Source organism: Geotrypetes seraphini, chromosome 3 (genome assembly GCF_902459505.1).
Source record: "Geotrypetes seraphini chromosome 3, aGeoSer1.1, whole genome shotgun sequence".
NCBI lineage: Eukaryota > Metazoa > Chordata > Amphibia > Gymnophiona > Dermophiidae > Geotrypetes > Geotrypetes seraphini.
The window spans coordinates 142,160,878-142,187,364 of NC_047086.1; the positions used below are offsets into that span (position 1 = coordinate 142,160,878).

The 26,487-nt window shown below is 44.6% G+C and overlaps 1 protein-coding gene across 7 annotated transcripts in view; it reads left to right on the plus strand.

Annotated features, from left to right (window-relative positions):
• The window catches only part of LOC117356931 (uridine-cytidine kinase-like 1), a 151,269-nt gene that overhangs the window by 112,910 nt on the left and 11,872 nt on the right, over window positions 1-26,487 (plus strand). For 6 of the 7 annotated variants that reach the window (XM_033936889.1, XM_033936890.1, XM_033936891.1 and 3 more), the window contains exons 10-11: window positions 13,967-14,060; window positions 18,528-18,590. In XM_033936889.1, the coding sequence (XP_033792780.1) occupies window positions 13,967-14,060; window positions 18,528-18,590 (157 nt within the window). The remainder of the gene's footprint in view (window positions 1-13,966; window positions 14,061-18,527; window positions 18,591-26,487) is intronic. The other variant, XM_033936892.1, reaches the window with a different exon arrangement.

Consider the following 26,487-nt stretch of genomic DNA (forward strand, 5'->3'; position numbering starts at 1 on the left):
AGGCTAACAAGAAATAATCAGCTCTTCTTCCTCAGCAGAAGCATGGGAACCCAGTGTACCCTTCTGCTCTATGCAGGTGGTCTTCTTTTGCCCATGCACACTTATCTATTGAGAGAGAGCACAAAAAAAGGACAGAAAGGAGCAGCTGCAGGAATCAGGGCACACCTCTTACTGTTGGCTGCATCCTGGCTGCCACTAATGCCACTAATGCAGTGTTTCCCAGTCAGATTTTCAGTATGCCCACAATGAATATTCATGAGGTTGATTTACATACACTGCATCCATCTCTCATGCATGTTCATGGTGGATATCCTAAAAACTTGACTTGCGAGGTGGTACTCCCAGACCAACTTGGGAAACACTACACTAATGCAATGGGGGAGCAAATCATATCAGAGGAAGAACACTAGAAATAGAAAAGTGTGAAAGAAGAGGAAGAGAAAGTAAATGTATAAGTGGGAGGACGAAAGTGAGAAGTCTGAAAGAGGGAGAAAACGAGGTGTGGAGGAGGGGGAAGGAATCTAAGGAGAGAAAGGGGAGGAGGATTTCAAAGAAGTAATTGTAAGTGAAGATAGAGTGAGAAGAAGATGGTAGGAGGGGATGGGAAGGAAGAGAAATAAAGAATACAAACTTCTAGTATACCTGTATTGGGTAACATATTCACTTGTAAGTCAGCTGCATACACAGTGTTGTAAAACACATACTGTACAGAAAAGCAAAGTGTGCTGGAGCTGATGAGGTGCACATCTTGGTACAGCTCTATAGTATGCGGTAAGTGGAGCCTTTTGTGATGCAGTCTCATCTAACAGTGCTACCGTGTTTCCTGGAAAACAAGACACTTTTTTATATTAATTTGGGGCCAAAAAAAACCGCACTAAGTCTTATTTTCGGGGAAACACGGTATTTCAGCAGCCATTTCAAAGACAAATTAAAAACCTGAACAATGAAAATTTGTCAGGTGCTTCTCATAGCAACCTGCTTATCTGCTTCCCCCCCGCACCACCTCTCAGCTGGTGGGGCTTGTGGATCCCCTTTAGCTATTGCAAAGGTACTGCAATTTTAGGTAAACTAGGACCCATTTGTGACTCTCTACTAGAGAATGACATGGTGGCGGTTTACCCGCGGCTACTGCGTTTAGCCGCGGGTAACCCGCCAAAAACTTGGAATGAAAATTAGCAGCCTCTGCGGGGACGGGGACAAGGCCATCACCGCCCCGTGGAGCGGTGAATGGTCTTGTCACCGCAGTGAGGCATAAAGGATCGTGCGGTCCCCGCAGCCCCCACCCGCCCACCTGCACGTCGGCTCGATCGTTTAACCAGCTTCCTCTCTCCACCTCACCTTAGTTTGCCGGCTTTCTTTTTCGGCGACCGGAACGCTTTCAAAAGAGCCGCGCACACGCGGCTGCTCAGTATTCAATCTTCTGCTCTGACCCAACCGGAAACAGGAAGTTGCAGCAGAGCAGAAGATTGAACTTTGAGCAGCCGCGCATGCGCGGCTCTTTGAAAGCGTGCCGGTCGCCGAAAAAGAAAACCGGCAAACTAAGGAGAGCTGGAGAGCAGTAGCGTACCAAGGGGGGGGGGGCGGGAGGGGCGAAAAAGGTAATGGCGCCAGGCCTTGGAGCACCGAGGCAGACCGCTTCTCCCCCCTCCCAGCCGAACCCCCGCTGACCCTCCTATCTCTCCCAAGTGAACCTTTCCGACCTTCCCAGCGAAAGCAGCAAACCTCCCTCCAGTAGCGTCGGCTTTCTCCTTCCTCTGCCGCATCACTGATGACGTCATCAGTGAAGCGGCAGAGGGAGGAGAAAGCCGCGAAGGAGGTTTGCTGCTCTTGCTGGGAGGGTCGGAAGGTTCACGGGGGGGGAGATAGGAGGGTCAGCGGGGGTTCGGCTGGGAGGGGGGGAGAAGCGGTCTGCCTCGGTGCTCCATTACCTTCTTCGGGCAGCAGCAGCGTTTACAATTCGCTGCTGTTGCCGGCTTCAGGCCTTGTTCTCTGCCGGGTCCTGCCTACTTCCTGTTTTCATGAAGACAGGATCTGACAGAGAGGAAGGCCTGAAGCGGGCAACAGCAGTGAATTGTGAATGCTGCTGCTGCCAGATGAAGTTCAGGACATCAGGACATCGGGGAAGGAGCAGGGAGAAATCGGCTGCTGGCTTGGGGGTGAGGGTAGGGAAAGAATCGTGAAAGTGGAGAAATTGGCACGATGGCTTTGTGGGGGCTAGGGGGAGAGAGAAAGAAAAGAAAAAATAAAGAGGGGGGGCCAGGGGGAGAGAGAAAGAAAGGCAGAAATAAAGGGGTCAGGGGGAGAGAGAAAGAAAGGCAGAAAGAAAGAGGGGGACCAAGGGGAGAGAGAAAGAAAGGCAGAAATAAAGAGGGGGTCAAGAGGGAGAGAAAGAAAGGCAGAAAGAAAGAGGAGGGCCAGGGGGAGAGAGAAATAAAGAGGGAGGCCAAGGGAAGAGAGAAAGAAAGGCAGAAATAAAGAAGGGGGCCAGAGGGAGAGAGAAAGAAAGGCAGAAATAAAGAGGGGGTCAAGGGGGAGAGAAAGAAAGGCAGAAAGAAAGAGGAGGGCCAGGGGGAGAGAGAAATAAAGAGGGAGGCCAGGGGGAGAGAGAAAGAAAGGCAGAAATAAAGAGGGGAGCCATGGGAGAGAGAAAGAAAGAGGGGGGGGGGGCAGGAGAAGAAAGAAGAAGGATCAGAAGAAGGACCAGAAACTCATGAAATCACCAGACAAAAAGGTAGGAAAAATGATTTTATTTTCAACTTAGTGATCAAAATGTGTCCTTTTTGAGAATTTATATCTGCTGTCTATATTTTGCACTATGGCCCCCTTTTACTAAAACGCAATAGCGGTTTTTAGCGCAGGGAGCCTATGAGAGTCGAGAGCAGCGTGGGGCATTCAGCGCAGTTCCCTGCGCTAAAAACCGCTATCGCAGTTTAGTAAAAAGGGAGGGGGAATATTTGTCTATTTTTGTATAGTTGTTACTGAGGTGACATTGCATAAAGTCATCTGCCTTGACCTCTTTGAAAATCCACGGAATATAAATGTTAATTAACATTTTCTCTGCGTACAGCGTGCTTTGTGTTTTTAAAATTTTATTGTTGGTAGATCATTTTGACTTGGCCACAAAGGTAAGGGGGAGGGAGGGAGGGGAGCTGCTGAAAGACATCTAGTAATCCTTGCAGGCTTGACTGTACAGGGAATTATTTTTGTAAAACCATGTTTTGTTATGTGACTGGCATTATCTAGACCAGTGTTCTTCAACCTTTTTACACCCGTGGACCGGCAGAAAAAAAAGAATTATTCTGTGGACCGGCAAACTACTAGGACTAAAATTTAAAAACCCCGTTTCCGCCCCATCTCCGCGAGCTCGGTCCCCACAAATCATCTGATCCCATCCACACAAGCCTCAGTTATCATTTTATATTGAATGTATTTTATTAAAGTATGAAAAGAAACAATATTCTGTACAATTGTCATTTTATAAATACAAATAATTCAGAGCAAGGATCAACAAAACCCCTGTCTCCCCTCCCCTTCACATATATCCCCTCTACTATCAAGAAAACTGAACAAGCCAAATTATTACAGAATGCTACACAGAAATATCATGCTAACAGAATACTGCAGTCACACATGACAGGAATAGTTTTAGGGGAGTGCAACTAGGGCAACTGCCCCCTGGTCAGAGAGCGCCCTAAGCCAGCTGGAAGCTAAAGAAGCACTTCCTGGGTTTTGCAGTCCCCAGTTATGTCTAACACCAGCTCTAGCAGGATATATATTTCAAATCTGATATATTCTAATCACAAAATAGAAATAAAATTATTTTTTCTACCTTTTGTCGTCTCTGGTTTCTGCTTTCAATCTTCTTTTCACTCTCTTCCTTCCAGCGTCTGCCCTCTCTGTCTCTTCAATCCAGCATCTGCCCCTTCCATCCACTGTCTGTCCTCTCCCCCTTCCATATGGTATCTGTCTTCTTTCTATGCCCCTCTCCCCTTTCCATCCAGCTTGTACCCCTCTCTCCTTTTTACATGATTCATTCCAGCTTCATTGCTCTCTTCATTTTTATCTCTCCTACACCAGATCTATCATCGTTGTCCCTCTGCTTATTTTTCTGCTGACCCCTTCCTATCATCAATCTCTCTACTTTCTCATGTCTGTGTCTCCCCTTCCCCTCCTCTAATCTCTCTGCCAGCTGTTTCCTTCCTTTTTTCATTCTCCCTTCCCTCCTCCTCCTGTCCAGCAGTAACTCTCTTCCCTTCCTCCCCTCCCAGCAGCATCTCTCCTTCTCCCTCTCCAGTAGCAACTGTCCCTTTTTTCCCTTGCCCAGCAGCTTCCCAGACTCCTTTCCCTCCTCCCCTCCCAGCAGCATCTCTCCTTCTCCTTCCCTCTAGGTCCAGTAGCAGCTGTCCCTTTTTTTCCCTTGCCCAGCAGCTTCCCAGATTCATTTCCCTCCTCCCCTCCCAGCAGAATCACTCCTTCTCTCTCTCCAGTAGCAGCTGTCCCTTTTTTTCCTTGCCCAGCAGCTTCCCAGATTCCTTTCCCTCCTCCCCTCCCAGAAGCATCTCTCTTTCTCCCTCTCCAGTAGCAGCCCTTTTTTTCCCTTGCCCAGCAGCTTCTGATAGTGGCTTTTTCCCCTCCCAGTAGCTCTTCTTACTTCCCAGCGCAGCGATTCAGGAATGCAGCCTCAGGTCCTTTGTTGGGTCGCGCCGCCTCTGAGGAAAGAGGAAGTTGCATCATCAGAGGCAGCCGCGACTCAGCAAAAGCCCCGAGGCTGCCTTCCTGAATCGCTGCGCTGGGAAGTAAAGGAGAGCTGCAGAGAGGGGAGAAAGCCACTTTCAGAGGCTCCCCAAGATCTCTCCGGCCCAGCGCAGACTAGAGAGTGGTCGGACCGGGGCTGTCGGTCGGGGAAGCGCCACAAAAGTAAGGGGACCTGGACGGCTGTGCTGCACCTGGGGCGGGGCGGACCGCCCCCCTCCCTTGGTACGCCACTCGAGCCGCGAGGCTACTCTTCTTCTCCTTTCCTGCAGCACAGAGCCGAATGGAAGTCTTCCCGACGTCAGCGCTGACGTGGGAAGACTTCCGTTCGACTCTGTGCTGCAAGCAGAGCAGGTAGGGAGAAAAGCCGCGCTACTGAGTATATCCAGTCCCGCAGGAACCCCGCGACCCTCGGAGGCGTCCCCACGGGATCCCTGCGACCCTAGGGGACGTCCCCACGGGATCCCCGTGACCCGAAGGGGGAACCCGCGGGATGCCCGTCGACCCCGTTCCCGTGCAGCTCTCTAGCGCAGACTTCAGATGTTGATCTTGCTGGCCCTGCGCGGACCGGCAGGAAGTTGAAGTAAGTCAATCTTGCCGGCCCTGTGCGGACCGGCAAAAATTTCCTGCGGACCGGCACCGGTCCGCGGACCGGCGGTTGAAGAACTGTGATCTAGACTTTAATTTCTATGAATGAATAGAATGAAAATGATATAAAATTACTTGCTTGCGGGGACCGCGTGTTCTGGCTCACACAAGGAAGGAGGGGGTGAAAGGGAAAAAGTTTATCTTCCTTGGAAATAGATTCTGAAGTGACCTCATCAAAGAAGACCAGCACCAAATGTACAAGAAATCCCTTAAACAATGTCAAAAGAGCCCAAACTAGAAAACTGCTACTGCCTTGAGACTCCATTATTGAAGGAATCAACTTGAAATCACAGAAGAGACAGGAAAAGGTTAAATGCCTCATGGAATCCTCAGGTACAAAACACAAACCAAATTGTGAATGAAATCAGAGCAGACAGTAAGAATTATAAAATTGATGTCATTATCCATCTGGAAAAAAAGGCGTACTAGAAATAATGCCTCAGCAATACAATTTTCAGAAGTTCTATTTGCTCATGGTAAGGGAGAAGAGAGACTGCTAGTGATGGTGGGGGGACTGATAGAAGATATGAAAGAAGGGTGGTAGAAAGGAACAGATGGTAAAGGAGGGAGGGAAGGGTGGTGGTGGAAAGGAATAGAACAGACATTGAAAGAGGGTAGAGAGGAACAGATCCTGAAAGGAAATGTGGAAGGCAGAGTGGGGAGAAGACGCTGGAAGGGAAGAAGACAGATGCCAGACTATGGGGGAGCGGAGGGAAGAAGATGGGTGCTAGACGGGGACGGTGACGGGGCGGTGAATGGGATGGCAGTGGCGGTGAAAGGGATGGCGGTGACGGTGACGGGGCGGTGAAGGGAACGGCGGTGACGGGGCGGTGCAGAGGATGGTGGGCCGGGGACGGTGCAGTGACGGGGACAGATTTTTTTCCCCGTGTCATTCTCTACTCTCTACTACCTCTCATGCCCATACCCCCTTCCAGCCTTCAACCCAGTTTCTCTATTTCTCTCATATATAGCCCATGCCTTCACTCAGTCTCTCTTTCACATCCCCCTCCAGTCACCCTGTTTCACTCTCTTATATCTCCTTCCAGTGTTCTCTTTTTGCTTGCGTTTCTCTCTCTCTCTCTCACACATTCCACTTCAATCAGCCTGTCAGTCTCTTATATTGCTTTCCAGTCTTCATTGTCTCTCATACACACATCTCCCCCTCCCTCTAGTCACCTTGTCTCATTCTCATATCCTTTTTCAGTTTTTACCATGGTACTTACTCTCCTCACCTTGCAAATAGCACATTTACTACCTTCCTGTTGCTGCCATTTCACTCCCTGTTAGCTTGAGTAGTGTGGTGCAAGAAGTTCGGGCAGGTCTTGCGAGATTCTAAACTGCGAGACCTGCCCGAACTTCTTGCACTGCGCTACTCAAGCTAACAGGGAGTGGAATGGCAGCGAGACTTGCCTAACTTCCTGCACTGAGCGGCTTAAGCGGTCCGACAGGAAGGGAGGGAAAGATGGAAGGGTTAGCAGCAGCGGTGGGGGGAAGCGTTTCAACTAGGGCTTATTTTTGGGGTAGGGCTTATATTAAGACCTACCCTGAAAATCATGCTAGGGCTTATTTTCGGGGTAGGTCTTATTTTCGGAGAAAACACGGTATTAGAAGAGGTCTAAAGCAAAATGGCTCTTTTCTGTAGCAGAAGTATATCTTTCAGCCTATGTTAACTGACCATAAAGTGTAGTTGTTTACCTTTAACAGAGTTCTCTGTGGATATCAGGATAGTGCAAACATGTTTGGTTTTCATTGGCTGACCAGTCGGATCAGCCCTCTCTAGTTTGCTGAACAATTTTTTAACCAGTTAAGATTGATTGACCAGTTGAGATCGATGGTCCTCCTGCCCAGCTGCATTGGCTTGCATCATCTCTCAGTCCATACCAAGGAAAAACAGTTTGTCAAACTTAAAGTGGAAGAAAAAGCTTAGAAAATGTTTGTAAAACCAATTTTGATAAAAAATGTTATCCTTGTTCCCTATTGTTTTATAATTGAGGTAGAGGGGAGGGATCATGTGTCTATATTATCTTGCTGTCCATGGAGAACCCCCATTAAAGGAAAGCAACCTATGCTTTCTTCATGAACAAAGGATAATGCAGCCACACTTAGTGACTCCCAAGCTCAAGGTTGCTGACAGTGTCCAATATGAATGCTGCAACCCAAATTAAACAGGGTGGTGAAGAAAAAAATTAAGCAAACATTTTGAAGTACTACTTGTCTGTAACATCCATCTGTTCTATTTCTGGGATTGACATTCCTTGTAAATGTGTTGTTGAAGTGGATTTTGATGTTTAGACTTTGAGCTCCAATTCTAGCTAGAGGCTTACAGGTTCACTTGATGGTAACAGAAATTGATGCAATCTGCAATTCCACTTTCAGAAACCAGGAGATCGGTTTGATCCTCTCAAAAAGAGAGGAAAAGCTGAGAGGATTTCTGATAAAACTTTGTTCTTGTACAAACCCACTCTATTCCTGAACCCTCGGGTAGTCAATCTCTTCTTGCAAGAATTATTGTAGGAAGCTTCATTTGTGTACTTTTGCTCCTCCTCTCTTCCTCTCCAGTGCCTTTCAATTTCTTAGTCATCCTACAAGCAGAACAGTAGGAGTTTGTTTGATCTGCTCATGTTTATTTCTATAAATTCAGTCTTTTCCGCTGATTTGTGTGGCTTAATTTTGTGCTGCAGAGGATCCCTATAAAGGACAGCTCTGGCTATAGGAGACTGCAGACTCTGAGGCAGAATGTTTGCTTCCAGGCGTTTGGCTCCCTTGCAGTGCACCCCTTGGGCAGTGTATTTATGGAGCTTAGGGACTGTTTCCTTGGGAGCATAGCTCGCCCCAGGTTAATCCACTCATGGGTTTGAGTGCAGGCTGTGTGGCTTCATGGTGGTTTCCCCAGGATCATGGCTGACTGCATTCCTGCCCCCGTTTGCGCGTGCGGGCTCTGAAGGGGGTCAAGGTCTCTGGCCAGGATGTCAGCCTAAGAGGCAGTCAGAAGATGCATGCAGTCTGCTTTCCAGACTTGTTGAGGCAGAGGATCTCCTTGTAAGCTGCTCAAAGTATGAGAAACAACATTCTGGATCTAGAAGCTGTGATGGAAGAAAATGAGTTGGGTATAGTGGCAATCACGGAGATATGGTTCACAGAGAAACATGACTGGGATGTAGTTATACCGGGCTATAATCTGTTCAGAAAAAACAGGGTAGGAAGAAAAGGAGGGGAAGTAGAGTTATATTTTAAAGATCATATTAAAGCCACATAATTGCAGGATCTGCAGGGCAAGGAAATGGCACTGTGGATCAATTTGGAAAGACGGAATGGTAAATATATTTACATTGGTGTGATATACAGGCCTCCTTCACAGATGGAAGTGGACAGAGATTTAATAGTAGACATTCAGAATATATCTAAAAAAGGGGAAGTTTTACTAATAGCTGACTTTAACATGCTTGATGTTGATGGGATATCCCTATTGCGGGATCTTCTAGAAGTAGGGAGATCCTGGATTCTTTACAAGGAGAACTGTTATAGCAGTTGGTAATGGAACCCATGAGGGATGGGGTCATAAGAACATAAGCAATGCCTCCGCTGGGTCAGACCTGAGGTCCATCGTGCCCAGCAGTCCGCTCATGCGGCAGCCCAACAGGTCCAGGACCTGTGCAGTAATCCTCTATCTATACCCTTCTATCCCCTTTTCCAGCAGGAAATGGTCCAATCCTTTCTTGAACCCCAGTACCGTACTCTGTCCTATTACGCACTCTGGAAGCGCAATCCAGGTGTCCACCACACATTGAGTAAAGAAGAACTTCCTAGCATTCGTTTTGAATCTGTTCCCTTTCAACTGTTCTGAATGCCCTCTTTTTCTTTTATTTTTCGAAAGTTTGAAGAATCTGTCCCTCTCTACTCTCTCTTTGCCCTTCATGATCTTGTAAGTCTCTATCATATCCCCTCTAAGTCTCCTCTTCTCCAGGGAAAAGAGTCCCAGTTTCTCCAATCTCTCAGCATATGAAAGGTTTTCCATACCTCTTATCAGACATGTCGCTCTCCTCTGAACCCTCTCAAGTAACGCCATATCCTTCTTAAGATATGGCGACCAATATTGGACGCAGTACTCCAGATGTGGATGCACTATTGCCTGATACAAATGCAGGATAACTTCTGTCGCTTTGGTAGTAATACCCTTCTTGATTATACCTAGCATTCTATTCACTCTCTTAGTGGCCGCTTCACACTGTGCCATCAGCTTCATTGTCATGTCCACCATTACACCCAAGTCCCTTTCTTGGGTACTCTCATTCAATAACATCCCTCCCATCGTATAGTTGTACCTCGGGTTTCTGCTTCCCACATGTAATACTTTACATTTCTCAACATTGAACTTCATTTGTCATCTCGTCGCCCATTCCCCTAGTTTGTTCAAGTCCCTTTGCAATTCTTCGCAGTCCTCTTTGGTCCGAGCTCCACTAAATAGTTTGGTATCGTCCACAAATTTTATTATCTCACACTTCATCCCTGTTTCTAGATCATTTATGAATATATTAAATACCAGCAGCCCGAGCACCGAGCCCTGCGGGACACCATTTATGACCCTCCTCCAGTCCAAGTAGTGGCCCTTTACTCCTACCCTCTGTTTCCTGCCCGCCAACCAATTTCTGATCCATCTATGTATGTCTCCTTCCACCCCATGGTTCTTCAATTTCCGAAGTAGGCGTTCATGGGGTACCTTATCAAAGGCTTTTTTGAAATCTAGATATATGATGTCCATGGGGTCTCCTCTGTCCATCTGTTTGTTAATTCCTTCGAAGAAGTGCAATAAGTTCATTAGGCATGATCTCCCCTTGCAGAAACCATGTTGGCTTGTTATCAGAAGTTCGTTTCTTTAAAGATGTTCATCGATGTTTTCTTTTATCAGTGCTTCCGCCATTTTCCACGGAACAGAGGTCAGACTCACCAGTCTGTAGTTTCCCGGGTCACCTCTTGATCCCTTTTTAAAGATGGTTTATCTTCCATTCCTCCGGGATCATGCCTGTTTTCAGTGATAGATTGTAAATTTGCTGCAGTAGTTCCACTATTTCCTCCTTTAGTTCCTTCAGAACCCTTGGTTGGATTCCATCCGGACCCGGGGATTTGTCAAGTTTTTAATTTTTCTATCTGCCTGCGTACGTCTTCGAGGCTCACTTCCATGGATGTTAATTTTTCTGTTTGGTCTCCATTGAAGATTTGCTCAGGTTCCGGTATGTTGGTTGTGTCTTCATTTGTAAATACAGATGAAAAGAACATGTTAAGTCTTTCTGCCACTTCTCTCTCCTCCTTCACCACTTCCTTCCTGTCTCCATCGTCCAATGGTCTTACCTCCTCCCTAGCCGGCTGCTTCCCTTTAACATATCTAAAGAATTGTTTGAAATTTCGTGCTTCCCTGGCTAGCCTCTCTTCGTACTCTCTTTTGGCTTTTCGAACCACACTGTGACATTCTTTTTGATACTTCCTGTGCTCTTTCCAGTTCCCCTCGGTTTTGTCCTTTTTCCATTTTCTGAATGAATTTTTCTTATTGCCTATTGCTTATTGCCTATATTAGTTATCCACGCCGGGTCTTTTGTTCGACTCTTTTTGCATCCCTTTCTGAATCTGGGGATATACAGGTTTTGTGCCTCACTCACCGTGTCCTTGAAAAAAGACCAGGCATGTTCTACCGTTTGTCATTTTTTGGAAGTGTTCCTAAGTTTCTTCCTTACCATTTCCCTCATTGCTTCGTAGTTTCCTTTCCTGAAGTTAAAGGTTGTCGCTATGGTTCTCTTTCCTTTCGGTATTCCTACCTAAACCTTGAACTTGATCATATTATGATCGCTGTTTCCCAATGGTCCCACTACTTCATTCTGGACTTAGTGCTTACAAATGAGAAAAGTGTTTCTGATGTTACAGTGGGTGATCATCTGGTATCCAGTGATCACTACATGGTACGGTTTAATATTGAGACAGATATAGAGAGAGCTCATTCAAAAGTAAAGGTTTTAGACTTTAAAAAAAATGAATTTTGTTTGAATGGGGGATTACATCAAGAAATGTCTGGATGAGAACTTCTGGAAGGAGTAGAAATGCAGTGGGCAAAACTGAAAGGAGTTATTGTAAGGGCGACAGACCTTTCTGTGAGGTAAGTAAGTAAAAGTAAGAGGAAAAGAAGGCCACTTTGGTTCTCAAAAGTAGTAGCTGAGAAGGTAAGGAATAAGAGGTTAGCTTTCATAAACTACAAAACATCGCAGAAAGAGGAAGACAGGCAAAAATATCTGGAAAAGTTAAGAGAGGCTGGTCGAGTAGTCAGGAAAGCAAAGATACAAATGGAAGAAAAAATAGTTGATATGGTAAAACGGGGAGAGAAAATATGTTTTAGATATATTAGTGATAGGAAGAAGTGCAAAAGTGGCATTGTGAGACTCAAAAGTGAAGGGAAGAATTATGTAGAAGCTGATAAAGAAAAGGCTGAATTGCTTAACAAATATTTCTGTTCTGTTCTGTGTTCATGGATGAAGCTCATGGGACCGCAGAAGACAAACACGAATAGGGATGGAGTAGTGGTAGACCCTGATTAATTTTCAGAGGATTGTGTTCGTGAGGAGCTAGCTAAATTAAAGGTAGATAAAGCAATGGGGCCGGATGGTGTACATCTAAGGGTGCAGAAGGAACTTAGGGAAGTCCTGGTGGCTCCGCTGACTGACCTTTTCAATCCTTCTCTAGTCAGGAATGGTACCGGAGGACTGGAAAAGGGCAGATATGGTCCCTCTACGCAAAAGTGGAAGTAAGGAAAAAGTAGGGAATTATAGGCCAGTAAGTCTGACTTCTGTGGTAAGCAAATTAGTGGAAACACTTTTAAAACAGAGAATGGTGAAGTTTCTGGATTACAAGTCCAAAAGCAACATGGATTCACTAGAGGTAGGTCTTGTCAGACAAATCTGATCAATTTCTTTGACTAGGAGTTGGCTAGAGGGAATGCACTAGATGTGGTGTATTTAGTTTTTAGCAAAGCCTTTATCAGTGTTCCACACAGACATCTAATAAAGAAACTAAGTGCCCTTAGGATAGGCCCCAAAGTGACGAGCTGGATCAGGAACTGGTTAAGTGGGAGACAACAGAGGGTAGTGGTCAGTGGAGATCGTCCTGAGGAAAGGGATGTTACCAGTAGTGTGCCTCAAGGTTCTGTTCTTGAGCCTGTTCTTTTTAACATTTTAATAAGTTATATTTCTGAAGGACCAACAGGTAAGATTTGCCTCTTTGCGGATGATACCAAAATCTGCAATAGAGTAGATATCCCAGATGGTGTGAATAACATGAGGAAAGACCTGGTGAAGCTTGAAGAATGATCTGAAATATGGCAGTTAAAATTTAATGCTAAGAAATGCAAGGTCATGCATTTGGGCTGCAAAAACCTAAAAGAATGGTACAGTTTAGGGGGTAAAGAACTTATGTGCATGACAGAAGAGCGGGACTTGGGTGTGACTGTATCTGATGATCTTAAGGTGGCCAAACAGGTTGAAAAGGTGATGGTGAAAGCTAGAAGGATGCTAGGGTGCATAGGAGAGGTATGGCCAGTAGGAAAAAGGAGGTATTGATGCCCCTGTATAAGGCTCTGGTGAGACCTCATTTAGAATTTTGTGTACAATTTTGGAGGCCGCACCTTCAAAAAGATATTTAAAAAATGCAGTGTCGGTACAGAGGAAGGCTACTAAAATGGTGTGTGGTGTATATGGTATATGGGGACAGACTTAAAGATCTCAATATGTATACTTTAGAGGACAGGCAGGAAAGAGGAGATATGATAGAATCGTTTATATATCTGTGTGGCGTAAATGCGCATGAGCCAAGTCTTTCATTTGAAAGGAAGCTCTGGAATGAGAGGGTATAGGATGAAGTTAAGAGGTGATAGGCTCCGGAGTAATCTAAGGAAATACTTTTTTACAGAAAGGGTGGTAGATGCATGGAACAGTCTCCCGGAAGAGGTGGTGGAGACAGAGACTGTATCTGAATTCATGAAAGTATGGGATAAGCATGTGTGATCTCTTAGAGAGAGAAAGAGATAATGGTTATTGCGGATGGGCAGACTGGATGGGCCATTTGGCCTTTATCTGCCATCATGTTTCTATGTATAAAACAATCTGTCATAACTGGAAGTCCACTATAAGTAAGTCCATTATAACTGAACTGAAATACACGAGATGTCTTATTTTCTCAGCAGGGGCTAAAAGTTTAACCCACTATATCCAAGTGTCCCTTATAATAAAGTTCTGTATTTCACATTATCTTGACTCTTGAATGACCAAAAGATAGAAATGAAAAGTTTGAAAGGACATTTGGATATTACACTGTAGCTTTTACACAGTCATGAGCCCTGATAGATTTTTTTATTTCTAGTCTCATTTAGCATGGAGAAAAATCATTGGTCCCAAAAGAAACAGGAACTGGTAATATTGCCGGTCTCAATCACTGATGTGCACTTAGGATTTCTACTGAAAGCCAGCCACTTGCTTTTAATATTTAACCATTCCAATGAGTTTCATTCACCTGCGTATTTCTTGTCTCACAGGAATAAAGACACCAACCGTGATGAGTTTATTTTTTACTCCAAGCGTCTGATGAGGCTTCTAATAGAACATGCTCTCTCCTTCTTGCCACTCAAGGTGAGACCCTCTCATTTCTGATACTCTATTCACCTTGAATCATTCCTTTTGATTGCACCTTCATCAAAACAAACAACCCTCAGTAAATGAACACTTAGCAGCTTTTGTAGGGATCATAGTTCCTATTGTGTACGTTTAATAGTTTCGTGTTGCAGAGGAAGCTTCTTGTAGATGCGGCAGAGGAAAGGCCCTGCTGTGGCTGACTGGAAGCTACTGTTTATGGCGCCTCCTTTGCTCATTGGCTGCTGCTACTGCTTCGGGTAAGTGAGGGAGGGGGTTGTCAGGACTGGCTGCCGCTGCTGCTTTGGGGGTTGGAGGGAGGGATATTTGTGGCTGCAGCTGATACTTCGAGAGAGCCGCAGGCAAATAAAGAGGGTCAGACTGAGGGAGGGAGGCCAGGTGGACCAAAAGTGTAGGGGAGGCGGTAGAGGAAGGGACATGAATAGTGGACCTGCAGGGTGAAAGGCACGGCAGGGGAGATGGATGGATACTGGAACCATAAGTGGGGGGGGGGGGGAGAGAGTGACTCAAACCAGAAAGGAAGGGTGGGAAGGGAGACAAAACTGCAGTTGGAGTGAGAGAGAACAGAGGAGGCTGGAATTCAAGAAGGAAAAGGCAGAAAGGAATTTCAGGCCTTAGGATAGGGGAATTCTTTGCCCTTTATTTACTGTATTTCAAAATCAATATCAAGACAATACAGAGTTTATGGTATGATGTGGGGTAAAGTATTAGGCCTGTTTTTAATGGTAACTCAAAATTACAATTATGGGGAAAAATTTTATATTAACTCTCGCTAGTCTAATAACTCTTGCTTAACCAGGACTACTAGTTATCTACAGGATACAAATATAAATATCAAATAAATATCTTCCTCCATGTGGTAAGATGAGCTCCAGCACCTTAAAACTCTCACATCGCAAGGCAAGAGAATTCAGGAACAATCATCACAACTCTCTTGTTCCTGTGCCACCACCATCAGTGCAATAGATATAACAATGTCACTTGCCTGGTTGGTGGTCATAAATGCTTTTATTCAATTGTTTGCAAATATGTTTGAAGCCAAATTTCCATATTCTTCATCCTCTTAAATGTTCACCATAGTAATCAAATACAAACAATCTACTAATCACGGCTCCTCTCAACTCAGATCTGGGTTTCGCCTATAAAGGCTTTGTCAGGAGGAGAAACCTTTACCCCAGATCACTCGCTCCCCACCTTCCTGGGAAGCTGCTGAACACTCTTTTTACCACGTGGTGGAAGATATTTATATTTGTATATTGATGGTAGCTCTTAAGCAACCAGAAACTACATTTATCTGGCAACTACCAATCCTCAAGGGTGCCGGATAACTGAGAGTCTACTGAATTAAAAGTGAGAAATTTAAAAAAACTGCAATTTTTTTTGGGAAAATGTTCTTTCAAATTACAAGATCTTATCTGACTACTGATGGATTTACAGTCACATATCAGAAATAAAAAAAACTGTTGTTATATTGCTATCTCTTAACATAAGAAGTGCCTCTGCTGGGTCAGACCAGAGGTCCATCGTGCCCAGCAGTCCACTCGCACAGCAGCCCAACAGGTCCAGGACCTGTGTAGTAGTCCTCTATCTATACCCCTCTATCCCCTTTTCCTCCAGAAAATTGTCCAATCCCTTCTTGAACCCTAATACTGTACTCTGTCCTATCACGCCCTCTCGTAGCACATTCCAGGTGTCCACCACCCGTTGGGTGAAGAAAAACTTCCTAGCATTGGTTTTGAATCTGTCCCCTTTCAATTTTGCCGAATGCCCTCTCGTTCTTGTAGTTTTCGAAAGTTTGAAGAATCTGTCCCCCTCCACTTTCTCTATGCTCTTCATGATCTTGTAAGTCTCTATCATATCCCCTCTAATTCTCCTCTTCTCCAGGGAAAAGAGCCCCAGTTTCTCCAATCTCTCAGCATATGAAAGGTTTTCCATACCTTTTATCAAACGCGTCGCTCTCCTCTGAACCCTCTTGAGTATCGCCATATCCTTCTTAAGGTACGGCGACCAATATTGGACGCAGTACTCCAGATGCGGACGCACCATCGCCGATACAACGGCAGGATAACTTCTTTCGTTCTGATTGTAACACCTTTCTTGATTATACCTAGCATTCTATTGCAGACTTTTTTGAGATTTTTTTCCTTCAAGTTATATTCCTATGAAGCCATGATATTTGGCTGGTTTGGTGGCATTTTATGATTCACTGATTTCATGGCATGGTGTGGTATATCTACTGGATGCTTGTTCCTATATGTGAGCTATAACAACCCTCACAAGTCCCAAAGAAGTAAATTAATTCCCAACTGCTTATCCTTGGTGTTTAGACGCAGCACTGAAGTTGCTCTTTATTGCCAGTCTCCAAAAGTTATATTGTACCTTCTAAATACTTGTTATGTGTACATAACAAGTAGATATATTCACACTTGTCATTTTAAAATTTTGCTGCCCAGGCATTCTGGAATTTTTAAGATTGTTTTTGTGGTTACCCTGAAATCTCTTCATAGAGGACCACACAAAAAGATCTTGTCTTTTTTAGGCATGGAGAGTGGTGCTGCCCAATTCGCTGAATCACTTTGATGAATCGATTTGAATTGATTCGTTGTCCGAGAAAATCAGGCTCCCCGATTCAGTGACCAAGGCCCCCCCACCCCGTGAGACCTGACATATATCTGACACCTCCTAAAGCAGCAGTGGACGGGCAGCAGTGGCATCATTCTGAATGGGCTGCTCACGGCCTGTCCCATCGGGTCCTTCCCTCTGCTGCATCACTGATGATGCGGCAGAGGGAAGCCCTAGTGGGGCAGGCTGCGAGTAGCCCATTCAGAGTGATGCCACTGCTGACTGTTCACTGCCGCTGTTGCTTTAGGAGGCATCAGAGGTATGTCAGGTCTCATGATGGGAGAGTGAGTGGGGTGCTGCTGCACAGGGGGATGGGAGGGAAGGATGGAAAACTGCACATGGGGATGGGAGGGATGGAAAGCTGCTACACAGGGAATGGGTGGGAGGGGAGAGAAAGCTGCTGCTCAGAGGGATGGGAGGGGAGGAAACAGGCTGAACGAGGGGGGGAGAGGGAGAATTGTTAGGGTGGAGTTGAGGAAGGGAGAGAAGAAGTAGAAAAGGGTGAGAGGGAGAAATCCTGCATATAGTGGAGGGGAGGGAGACCTGTTTGGAGAAGAAAGAAGGAGAAATGTTGGACATAGGGTGATGGGCAAGAAGAAGATGGTGCATGGGAAGATAGAAAGAAACGTTGCACATCATAATGGAGGGGAGGAAGGGAAAGATGCTGCATGAAGGGGAATAGAGAAGTTTGGCCCAGAGTACAAGGAAGGGGGAGAGAAAGAGAGAGAAATGGTAGACAGTGGGAAAGAAACAAATGTTTGATAAGGCAGTGAAAGGTAGAAAAAAATTATTATATTTTCTATTTTGTGATTACAGTATGTCAGATTTGAAATATGTATCCTGCTAGAGCTGGTGTTAGATAGTGAGAGTGAGCTAGGACCTAACGGAGAGAGGGTGGGGTGGGGTGGTTTGGGGTGGAAAGGCTACAAAATAAACCAACCAGGACATTTGAAAAAACAGATGCCTCATTAGGCAGAAAAAGTGAATCGAATTGAAAAATCGATTCAATAGGCCAAATCAAATCGAATCAAAAATTTTTCCCCTAAATTGGGTAGCACTAATGGAGAGCTACGCTGGACCATTTGACTAGTGTATATTGGGGGTGATGTAAGAAATGGCTTCATACTTGGCATACATAAACCAATCTGATTCTATTCTGTGTGAGGTCATGTGTCATCTTAGCTGCTTCTAGGAATCCACAGGAGACCTGCTTTGAGAGTTTAAGAAAAAAAAACCAAAGACAGTAAAAATAATAAGTGATGCAGAACGGGAAACCTGTCCATGTACAGGGCCAGCATTAGAAAGGTGAAAACAGGGCAGTTGTCCTGGCCCCAAGACTGACTGAAACTGAAGGAGCCACAGCCCTCTCCCTATTTTTTCCTTGGGCTCCAGCATGTTTAACACCAGTCCAGTGGTGGGTACTTTTGAAATATAAAGCTGTACACAGCAGATATGCAAGCTTTTAAAGGTGACTTTAAAACTGTGATTAAAAAATAATTCTTTCTTTGCACAGCAGCTTTGTCTGATGCAAAAGACATTTTTTCCATTCTGAATTTGTTCCATAATTCTGACTGCCAAATGTTACATTCTTAAATACACCTTAAAACCAGAAACTAGAAAACTGTTGTATGTGGATAGCCATCTTATCAGTAGGGGGAGCAGCGGGGCAGGCCGGCGCCTAGCAGCTGACTTAGAACTGGTGCGGACCGGGGGAATACAACACAGGAAAAATTATATTTTCTATTGTAGGTCACGGGCCAAATCATTTGAGATAGTATATGCATTATATTGTGTATAACATAATAATGTATGATATTTTTCCAGCCCGTGACAGTGGAGACACCTCAAGGAACCATTTATGAGGGCAAGCGATTCCACCGGCAGCGGGTGAGATGCTAGATGTGCACACATGTGGGAGAGCATAGCAACAGCCAGACTATCTCTGCTCTTGTAGCCTTGGCAGTCTTCTTACTCTTCCTGCTCCTCTTCCTCCTTTTGGAACTTGCAGCAACAGAGAAATTGCTTCATTGCTATGAATCCTGTACCTGTTCTTTTAACATGGCACAGGGAGATGATTTTCTGACATTTCCATGTTACTGCACTACATGGTCATGGTACAATCTTCTGACTTTGAAAGTAGGTACAGAATGAGCCAACCCCTAAGTGGACTTCTAGTGCAATAGGTGTGTATTCTGGACAGTAGGGTATTCTCCCCATGCTTATGAGCCATGCAGAAGAAATCCATTCTAGGTTTTCAAATCCTTCAGAGGGCTCTGCTGCCTCCTTCAGTTTTTCATTGTGCACACGAGCTGGAAGGTGTCTTTCTGATCTGCTCTGTATATTTCTTTATTTTTGGTATCAGTGCACCAGGGCTCCCCAGTGCAGGGGATAGCTCTGCCAACATGGAGAAAATGCAGACATGGATTTGCAGCCGGCAGATTAATCACATGGAGACCTGTTTGGCCAGCCTGCAGAAAACTTTGTGGAACTCGGTGTCTGTATCCCATGTAGCTTAGCTCGCCTACTGAATGCAGCGGCTTGAGCGCAGGCTGTTAGGCATCTGCAGGGGACTCAGCGGGGCTCTTCAGGGTGCTGGCTGTGATTTTGCCTCCCCCTTTGCATGTGCAGTTCCACGGGGGTTAAGTATCAGTCCCACTTCGGTCTAACTGGCAGCCAGAAGATCTCAGCGTTTGGAAGACTGGCTGATTGAGGCAAGGATTCTTCTCCCAGAACCAGCTACTGCTTAAAGCTGCAGCACCTTTAAAGCACAGGTCACAGTGCGTAATGCTATTACAGCCTATGGGCAAAATTGGAGAGGGGGGGTCTGAAAAGCCTATTTTTGAAGATTTATGCCTCATCCTGTAGGGTCCTCCACCTCTAAAACCCTGTTTTCTAAGTTTTTTAAACTTTTAGTAAAGTCATAGAAGCCATATATCTTATCAAGGAAGCCTGATAATTGTGCATGGACACAGCTTAGCTGGCCAGTTTTCTGCTTTGGTGGGGTCAAGCCCTGCCTCTTGAGGATGGGTGTTAGAGAGTGCCGAGGGATATATCCCTTTTGTCAGGCACAGGTTGATTAGGTCAGTCAAGCAGTGTATGAATTCGGAAGGTGCCTGGTCATGTAGGTTTGCTGAACATAAGTCAAGATGGCAGTTCTTCGCAAGTCATTTTAGTATGTTAGAAATCTCAGCTGGTTTGGTTTTGGTGAATACTGACCAGGTTCTGTCTGCTGGAATTCCCGCTGTGTCTTTGAACGGTGTTACGCAGTCCTCCAAGGTATGAGAGAAAGTTTCTCTTATAGATTTGATTTTGTTGTGGAAGTGGCTGGCAAGATCATCTTCACCTGGGCATTGAGTGGTTGTGTCTGTGATGATATCTTTGGTGGATATCAGTGTTGTGAAGCTCTTAGAGTTTTCTGATTTGCATATCAGTGTGTCATAATATGCCATTTTTGCCTCAGCCACCACTAACTTATATTGCTGCAACGCCTTTCGTCAATTCATGTAGTTGTTCGTTTTCCAAGCCCGCTCTAGCCGAAGTACATGTGTCCTCTGGAAGCATAGTTCTTTTGTGCACCAAAGATTGTTTTACTCTTTGACCCTTGTGTATTTGATAGATGCTAGCTTATTGATGGTTGAGGTAGAGAGGTGCTGCCAGGAGATAACTTTATTAGCATCTCCATTCACTGGATCCAATCATAACTTCTTCTCAGTATTCTGCTGCTGGGATCTTGCCTCGGGATTCCTTAAGCGACGTTTGCTTGTGCTTTGCATGCCTTGCCTGGGATAATATCAGGGAGAATGTGAGGAGGTAGTAGTCTGACCAGATGGGTTCCCAGGTGATGTCATTAGTTAAAAGGTGTATTTCTCCTGTTGATAGGGTGGCTATAAATACTGCTCCGCTGCTGCAGTCACCTTCGAATCACTTGAAAATTGTCACCCTTTCAAACTCTTTTTAAGATTTGGAAACAGAAAAAATTCAGATGGAGCAAGATCTGGTGAGTAGGGTGGATGGTCTATGCACTGAAACTCTAACTGCATCAAAAGATCTATCTTTTTGCCAGCCTTGTGAGCAGATTTATTTGTCTTGCAAAAAGAGAACTAATTTCTGCAGCTTCTCTCTCCTTTTTTGTTTCAATGCCTCCTTTAATTGGCAAAGCAAGTTATAGTAGTATTCAGCATTAATTGTTTGGTCCCCTTGGAAGATAGTTATTACAATACCTTCCTGATCCCAAAACACTGTGGCCATGACTTTTCCTGCTGACCTTTGGATCTCGAATTTCCTTGGCCTTGGAGAACCTGAGTGCTGTCATTGCATGGACTGTTTTGCCTCAGGATCATAGTGGTATAGCCATATATCATCAATAGTAACTAGTCGTTCCAAAATGTTGGCATCAGTTCGCTGAAAATGCTGCAAAATTAATTTGGAACTGTGTCCACTCGATGTTGTTTCTCATCAGCATTCATCTTTTGGGCACCCACTTGACTGACAGCTTCTGCATACCCAGCTGCTCGTGGTTTATACACCGAACATGTTCCCTGGATATCTGTAGTGTCTCAGCAATTGTTTTTTAGCCAATATTTGCTGATCTGCCAAAATCAGGTTATGGACATGTCTACAATTTCAGGAGTTGACGCCCGCTTGAGGACTCCCAGACCTTTATCTTCGATCTTGAAATTTTCATGATGAAAGTTTGCATACCAATTCTTCACTGTGGAATATGATGAGCATTTGTAACTCAATGTTTGCATCATACATTCATGAACTTCCTTTGGAGTTTTCTTCTGCAGGAATAGGACCTTCATAACTGCTTAGAGTTCCACACTAGAAAATTCCACACTTTTTGTTGACATGGTTCAATCAATGATCTGAAACAATGTCAAAATATAACATTACGATTCTGCAAACTGGCACTTTGCAAAATAAAATAACACTCTTTTCAGCTACAGAGGCAAAATAACACTCAGAGTTTAGGAAGTTGGTTGGACTGAGAACTTTTCAGCACCCTCTCATATGTGGCTGATGTTCTGTGTTATGTGTTGCGTATCCTTATCGGAGAGACTTTTCAAGCGGTTTGTGTAATTAGGGCGAGTTGGCAGTGTAGCATGGGGGTTCAGTCAGTTGGCATGCACCAGGCAGGCTTTGTAGCTTTGAAGGATTTTAAAATGTTGATTGTGTAGCGTGGTTTGATGTTTGTAGCAACCGCGCTAGACACATATAGCACACCAGGAGGAAGGACTAACTGTAGTTGAACGAGACCTTTGCTGCTGCTAATTCTGTTCCTGTGATTATTTTTAATATACACCATGTAGTGTGTGGTATTAGTGTCAGCTATAACTATTTTAACGTGGTATAGCATAGGGATTCCCTACATTTGGAATGGTTTTGTAGCCACAGCACAGTTTTTGCAGTTGCTGTATAGTTGTGCATAGAGCGAGTCAGATTGCGATAGTAACATTATGAAATATTGACAATGAGTCAGTGAAGCAATTTTATTGTAAGGTTGACATTAACGAGGTGATTTTAGATAATGTGTTATATTTAATTAATATGTATGGATAGGAGAAGGATATGTCCTCTATACCCTTTTCCGTAGACTCACACTTATCAACGAAATAGTCATAAGGTGTTTAAATGCTAACAGACCCTCAGAGGTACCATCGTGATACTCGAAGTACTTTCACTGTATCAGGCTTCACGTACCATATCTTCACCGGGCCATAATAAATTAGCATTCCTAGTTTTTCAAACTTTATAGTGAGGATTATTTAATGATACTTAAAATACTTAGCTTATATTAGTTAAGTGGTCGAAGAAATAGGGACATTCGTGCCGACATGTTTCACCCAGCAGGTTTTTTCAAGGCTCATATTAAGTTTACAAAGTGAAATATCTTGAGGTCTTTTTCGGGGAATTCTTCAATGAAATGGGGTGATGAATATTTAAATATAAGATTAATATGTCTCCTCTTGTGGAATGATATAGGAAATCTTTCCCCCGCTAGTGAAGGGATGGTTCCGTCAAACATGACATCACCATCAGTTGCACTGGGAGATATAAATAGCAGGAAATAGTACGCTGGCCATCTTTGTTCACAGTACCTGGTGGTCAGATAATGCGGCGAAAGCTAGTTTAGGTAAGAACTTTTGGTTCAAGATAATAAATGGTGGTGGAGGAAGATCAGTGATTACAATATTGTTCGTACTGGCTGAATAACCATTCGGCTGGCATGTAACATTAACGAATAGTCTGAGGTCTCTTCCCTCACCATCTATTGCAAGAATTCAAGGACTGAAATGGCTTAATACAGTAGCTCTGAGACATGTCAGATGACTGAAAGTACAGTGTTATAGTGATTTAGAATTCCATTTTTTGTTTTAAATTTTGCAATTTTTGATCATGAAATTTTGAACATTATTGTTTTTGTCTTTGATGTTCTCTATGACATCAACAGAGTCATGAGAAAAGTCTAGCTTAATTCGATTTCAGCCTGCAGAAGGCTGCTCTAAGCAAACTCCCTTTCAAAGGACAGATGTTTGAAAAGGGTCTGGACAATCTGATGGCCAGTGTGGCAGCTTTCCGGCCAAAATCTTTGCCATACAGCAGACCACGAACCTCTAGAGTGGTCTAATTTTCATAATTCCAGGCACTTTCAACAGTACTCTAGAAGAGCCTCATCTCTGAGATCTATCAAGGATCAAGACCGAGATTTACAGGACCTAGGCAAAGCCAAGCCTCCGGTTCTCATCCAACATTAACATCCACTAAGAAAGTGTAATAACACCAGGGTTGAAGTCTTCCCCCTAAGGATAGGAGGAATGCTTTCAGCTTATGCGGAGGTCTGGGTGTAGATCTTTTCAGGCTGCTGGGTGCTTGACAGACTGGTTTGTGGAGTCTCCGGTGGGGCACCCAGAAAGTCATGCAGAGTCTTAGCAACAGTGCAGAGACTTATAGAAATTCAGGCCATTGAGCCAGTCTCACCCAAAGAATCAGGCTTGGGCAAATGCTCCATATACTTCATAGTGCCCAAGAAAGACTCAGAAGATTGAAGACCCATTCTGGATCTCACACAAATCGAGGCCTTGAAGATTCCATACTTTCGCATGGAAACTGTGTGGTCAGTCATCGCAGCGGTAGCTCAGGGGGAATTTCTAGCTTCCCTAGACTTGACGGAAGCCTACATCCACATTTCCATATTTCTGGAACACAGGATTCCTGAGATTCCATGTGCTTGAAAGACATTATCAGATCTCGGCGCTCCCCTTTGGGTTGGCAACAGCACCCCACATGTTCACCTTAGGGTAGGATTGCAAGGGCATATCTGGACGACTGGCTGATCAGAGTTCTGTCATTACTGGAAGGGGAACAAGCAATGGCTCAAGTGGTCTAGGTCTTGCAGAGCCTGGGCTGGATAGTGAATTTTTGAAAGAGCCAACTGGTTCTGTCCCAATATCTGGGAGTATTATTCAACAGAGCAGAAGAGTGGGTCTATCTTCCAGAGGCATGCAGCCAGAGCTTTGGGAAAAGGCTATCATGCATCCTCTCCAGAATGCACTACCATCTTGGTAGTTCCCATAAATGGACTCCCTTCAAATGACTCTCCTGTGGATTCCAGAATCCCGCCGCAGTATGAATTGGTGGCTCCTTCCACAGTCATTATTACAGGGAATGCCCCTCAGAATTACTTTGTGGGTGATTCTCACAGCAGATGCTAGCTTGTTCAACTTGGGAGGCCATTGCAATGGATGCCCAGTCCAGGGAAGGTGGTTGGCCTCCCAGAGAAAGTAGTACATTTATAGACTGGAACTTAAGGCCCTTTGAATGGCATTACAGAAGCTGGAGAAGAGTCCGGAAGGACAAGCAGTCCAAGTCTACTCAGACAAGGCTACAGCAGTGGCATATGTCAATCACCAGGATGTACCAAGAGTGTACAGCTGAGCCTGGAAGCCCACTTATTGTTCTAGTGGCAGAGCTACAACTACAGGTAAACTCTGTGACACATGTAGGGGGAGTGGACAAAGTCCAGCTGATTTCTTCAGCTAGACAGACCTTAGACCCGGGAGAATGGACATTGTATGCAGCAGCATTTCAGTCCATCATTCGTTGATGGGGGTCGGCTAACTTTCCATCTGATGGCTATGGTAAGGCGGACCGCTTCTTCAGTCAAAGATCCGAGCCTGGAAGTGAAGGCATGGACGCCCTAGTCCAGACATGGCCAAAGAGTGAGCTCTTGTATGTATTTCTTTCATAGCCAATGATAGGGTGGATACTTCACAGAATAGCACACCACCCAGGGGGTGTGGTCTTCAAAGCACTGGATTGGTCACAAAGGTACTTATTAGACCTAGTGCATCTTCAGAGACAAGGGTCTCAGACTTCAGGTACAACATAATCTTTCTCAGAGTCCAATGGTCATAGAATATCTGGATTGCTATGGTGTTACAGCATGGCTCTTGAGCCCATGGTGTTAGAGTGCAAAGTGAAGTAGGCCGCTATCAGAGGAATTATAATGACTTCACACGACAACCCAATTGCTGTATATAATATAGGTTTATTAGTAATAGACAAAAGTCAGCTTATATGGATCAATAGTACAGCAGATTGAGCCAATGGATAGCATACAGAGTAGTTGGCTTCTGTTATGGATCCATCCTGGGGCTTAAGGCAGCCGGTATGCTACTTTTATATCCTAGCGACTACTTGGTTACAACTTACATATACACTTTCTATTGGATTATCACATTTGTCATTTCTGTTGATTGGATGGTATACATATTGGTCATTGAGTCATAGTAACATAGTAGATGGCGGCAGATAAAGACCCGAATGGTCCAGTCATATTGAAGCATGATGTCACCTGGTGCCAAATATGGCTTTTCCTATTTCCCATGACAATGTATTTTTAATTCTGAGGTCAATAATTCCTGAGAGTTGGCCCCCTTCCTCCAGAGCTTGATTGTAGATCTGTCAGCACTTCTGCACCTGCTGTTAATGTGACTTTTGGTAAATTGTCCTGACCTGGAGACATTAGGCTTGGTTTCCTTTGTTATTAGGAATGTTGTTTTTTTTTGTGGCGCAAGCATTTCTTGGAAAGTCCCAAAATATCCAATGCTGTCAGCAGATGTTTGCCTGTCTCTGGGTCAAACTTCTCACAAAAGCATATTATTTGCACTGACAGGGAGAGATATGATTTTTTGCATTGTTCATCAGTCTTGTGCAAGTTCAATTCAGCAGCACAATATTTCTCTTAAGTATTTCTTCTGGGGTCTCATGGGGGTCTTCACCTTCATTCTTATGGCTAATGAATATACATGAGAGAATGGCTTATCCCTAATGAATAAACATGAGAGAAATTTGCATATAACGGAGGAGACAGGCATGAAAATATGTCTCATGCATATTCATTAGGAAGATCCTGAAAACCTGACTGGCTGGGGGTCCCACAAGACAGGGTTGAGAACTACTGCCCTAGAGGTCACCAATGAGTTCTGACTGTCAGACCATCTGTTTGTGCTCACTTGTCAGTCTAGATACGGTAGACTGATGTCTAAGGCTACCATTTCAAGAAGAATACAGATGGCCATCTTAGCATATATTGCCTGTGGCAAGCAATTGCTGGTCTTCTTTGAAAGCACATTCCACAAGAAGTGTAGCTTCTCCATGGGTGGAAGCTCTGGCGATTTTCCCCTGGGGAGATTTGTAGGGTGGCAGCCTGGTCCATTCTGCATATATTCTCCAAGTTAAGAACATAAGAATTGCCATACTGGGACAGACCAAAGGTCCA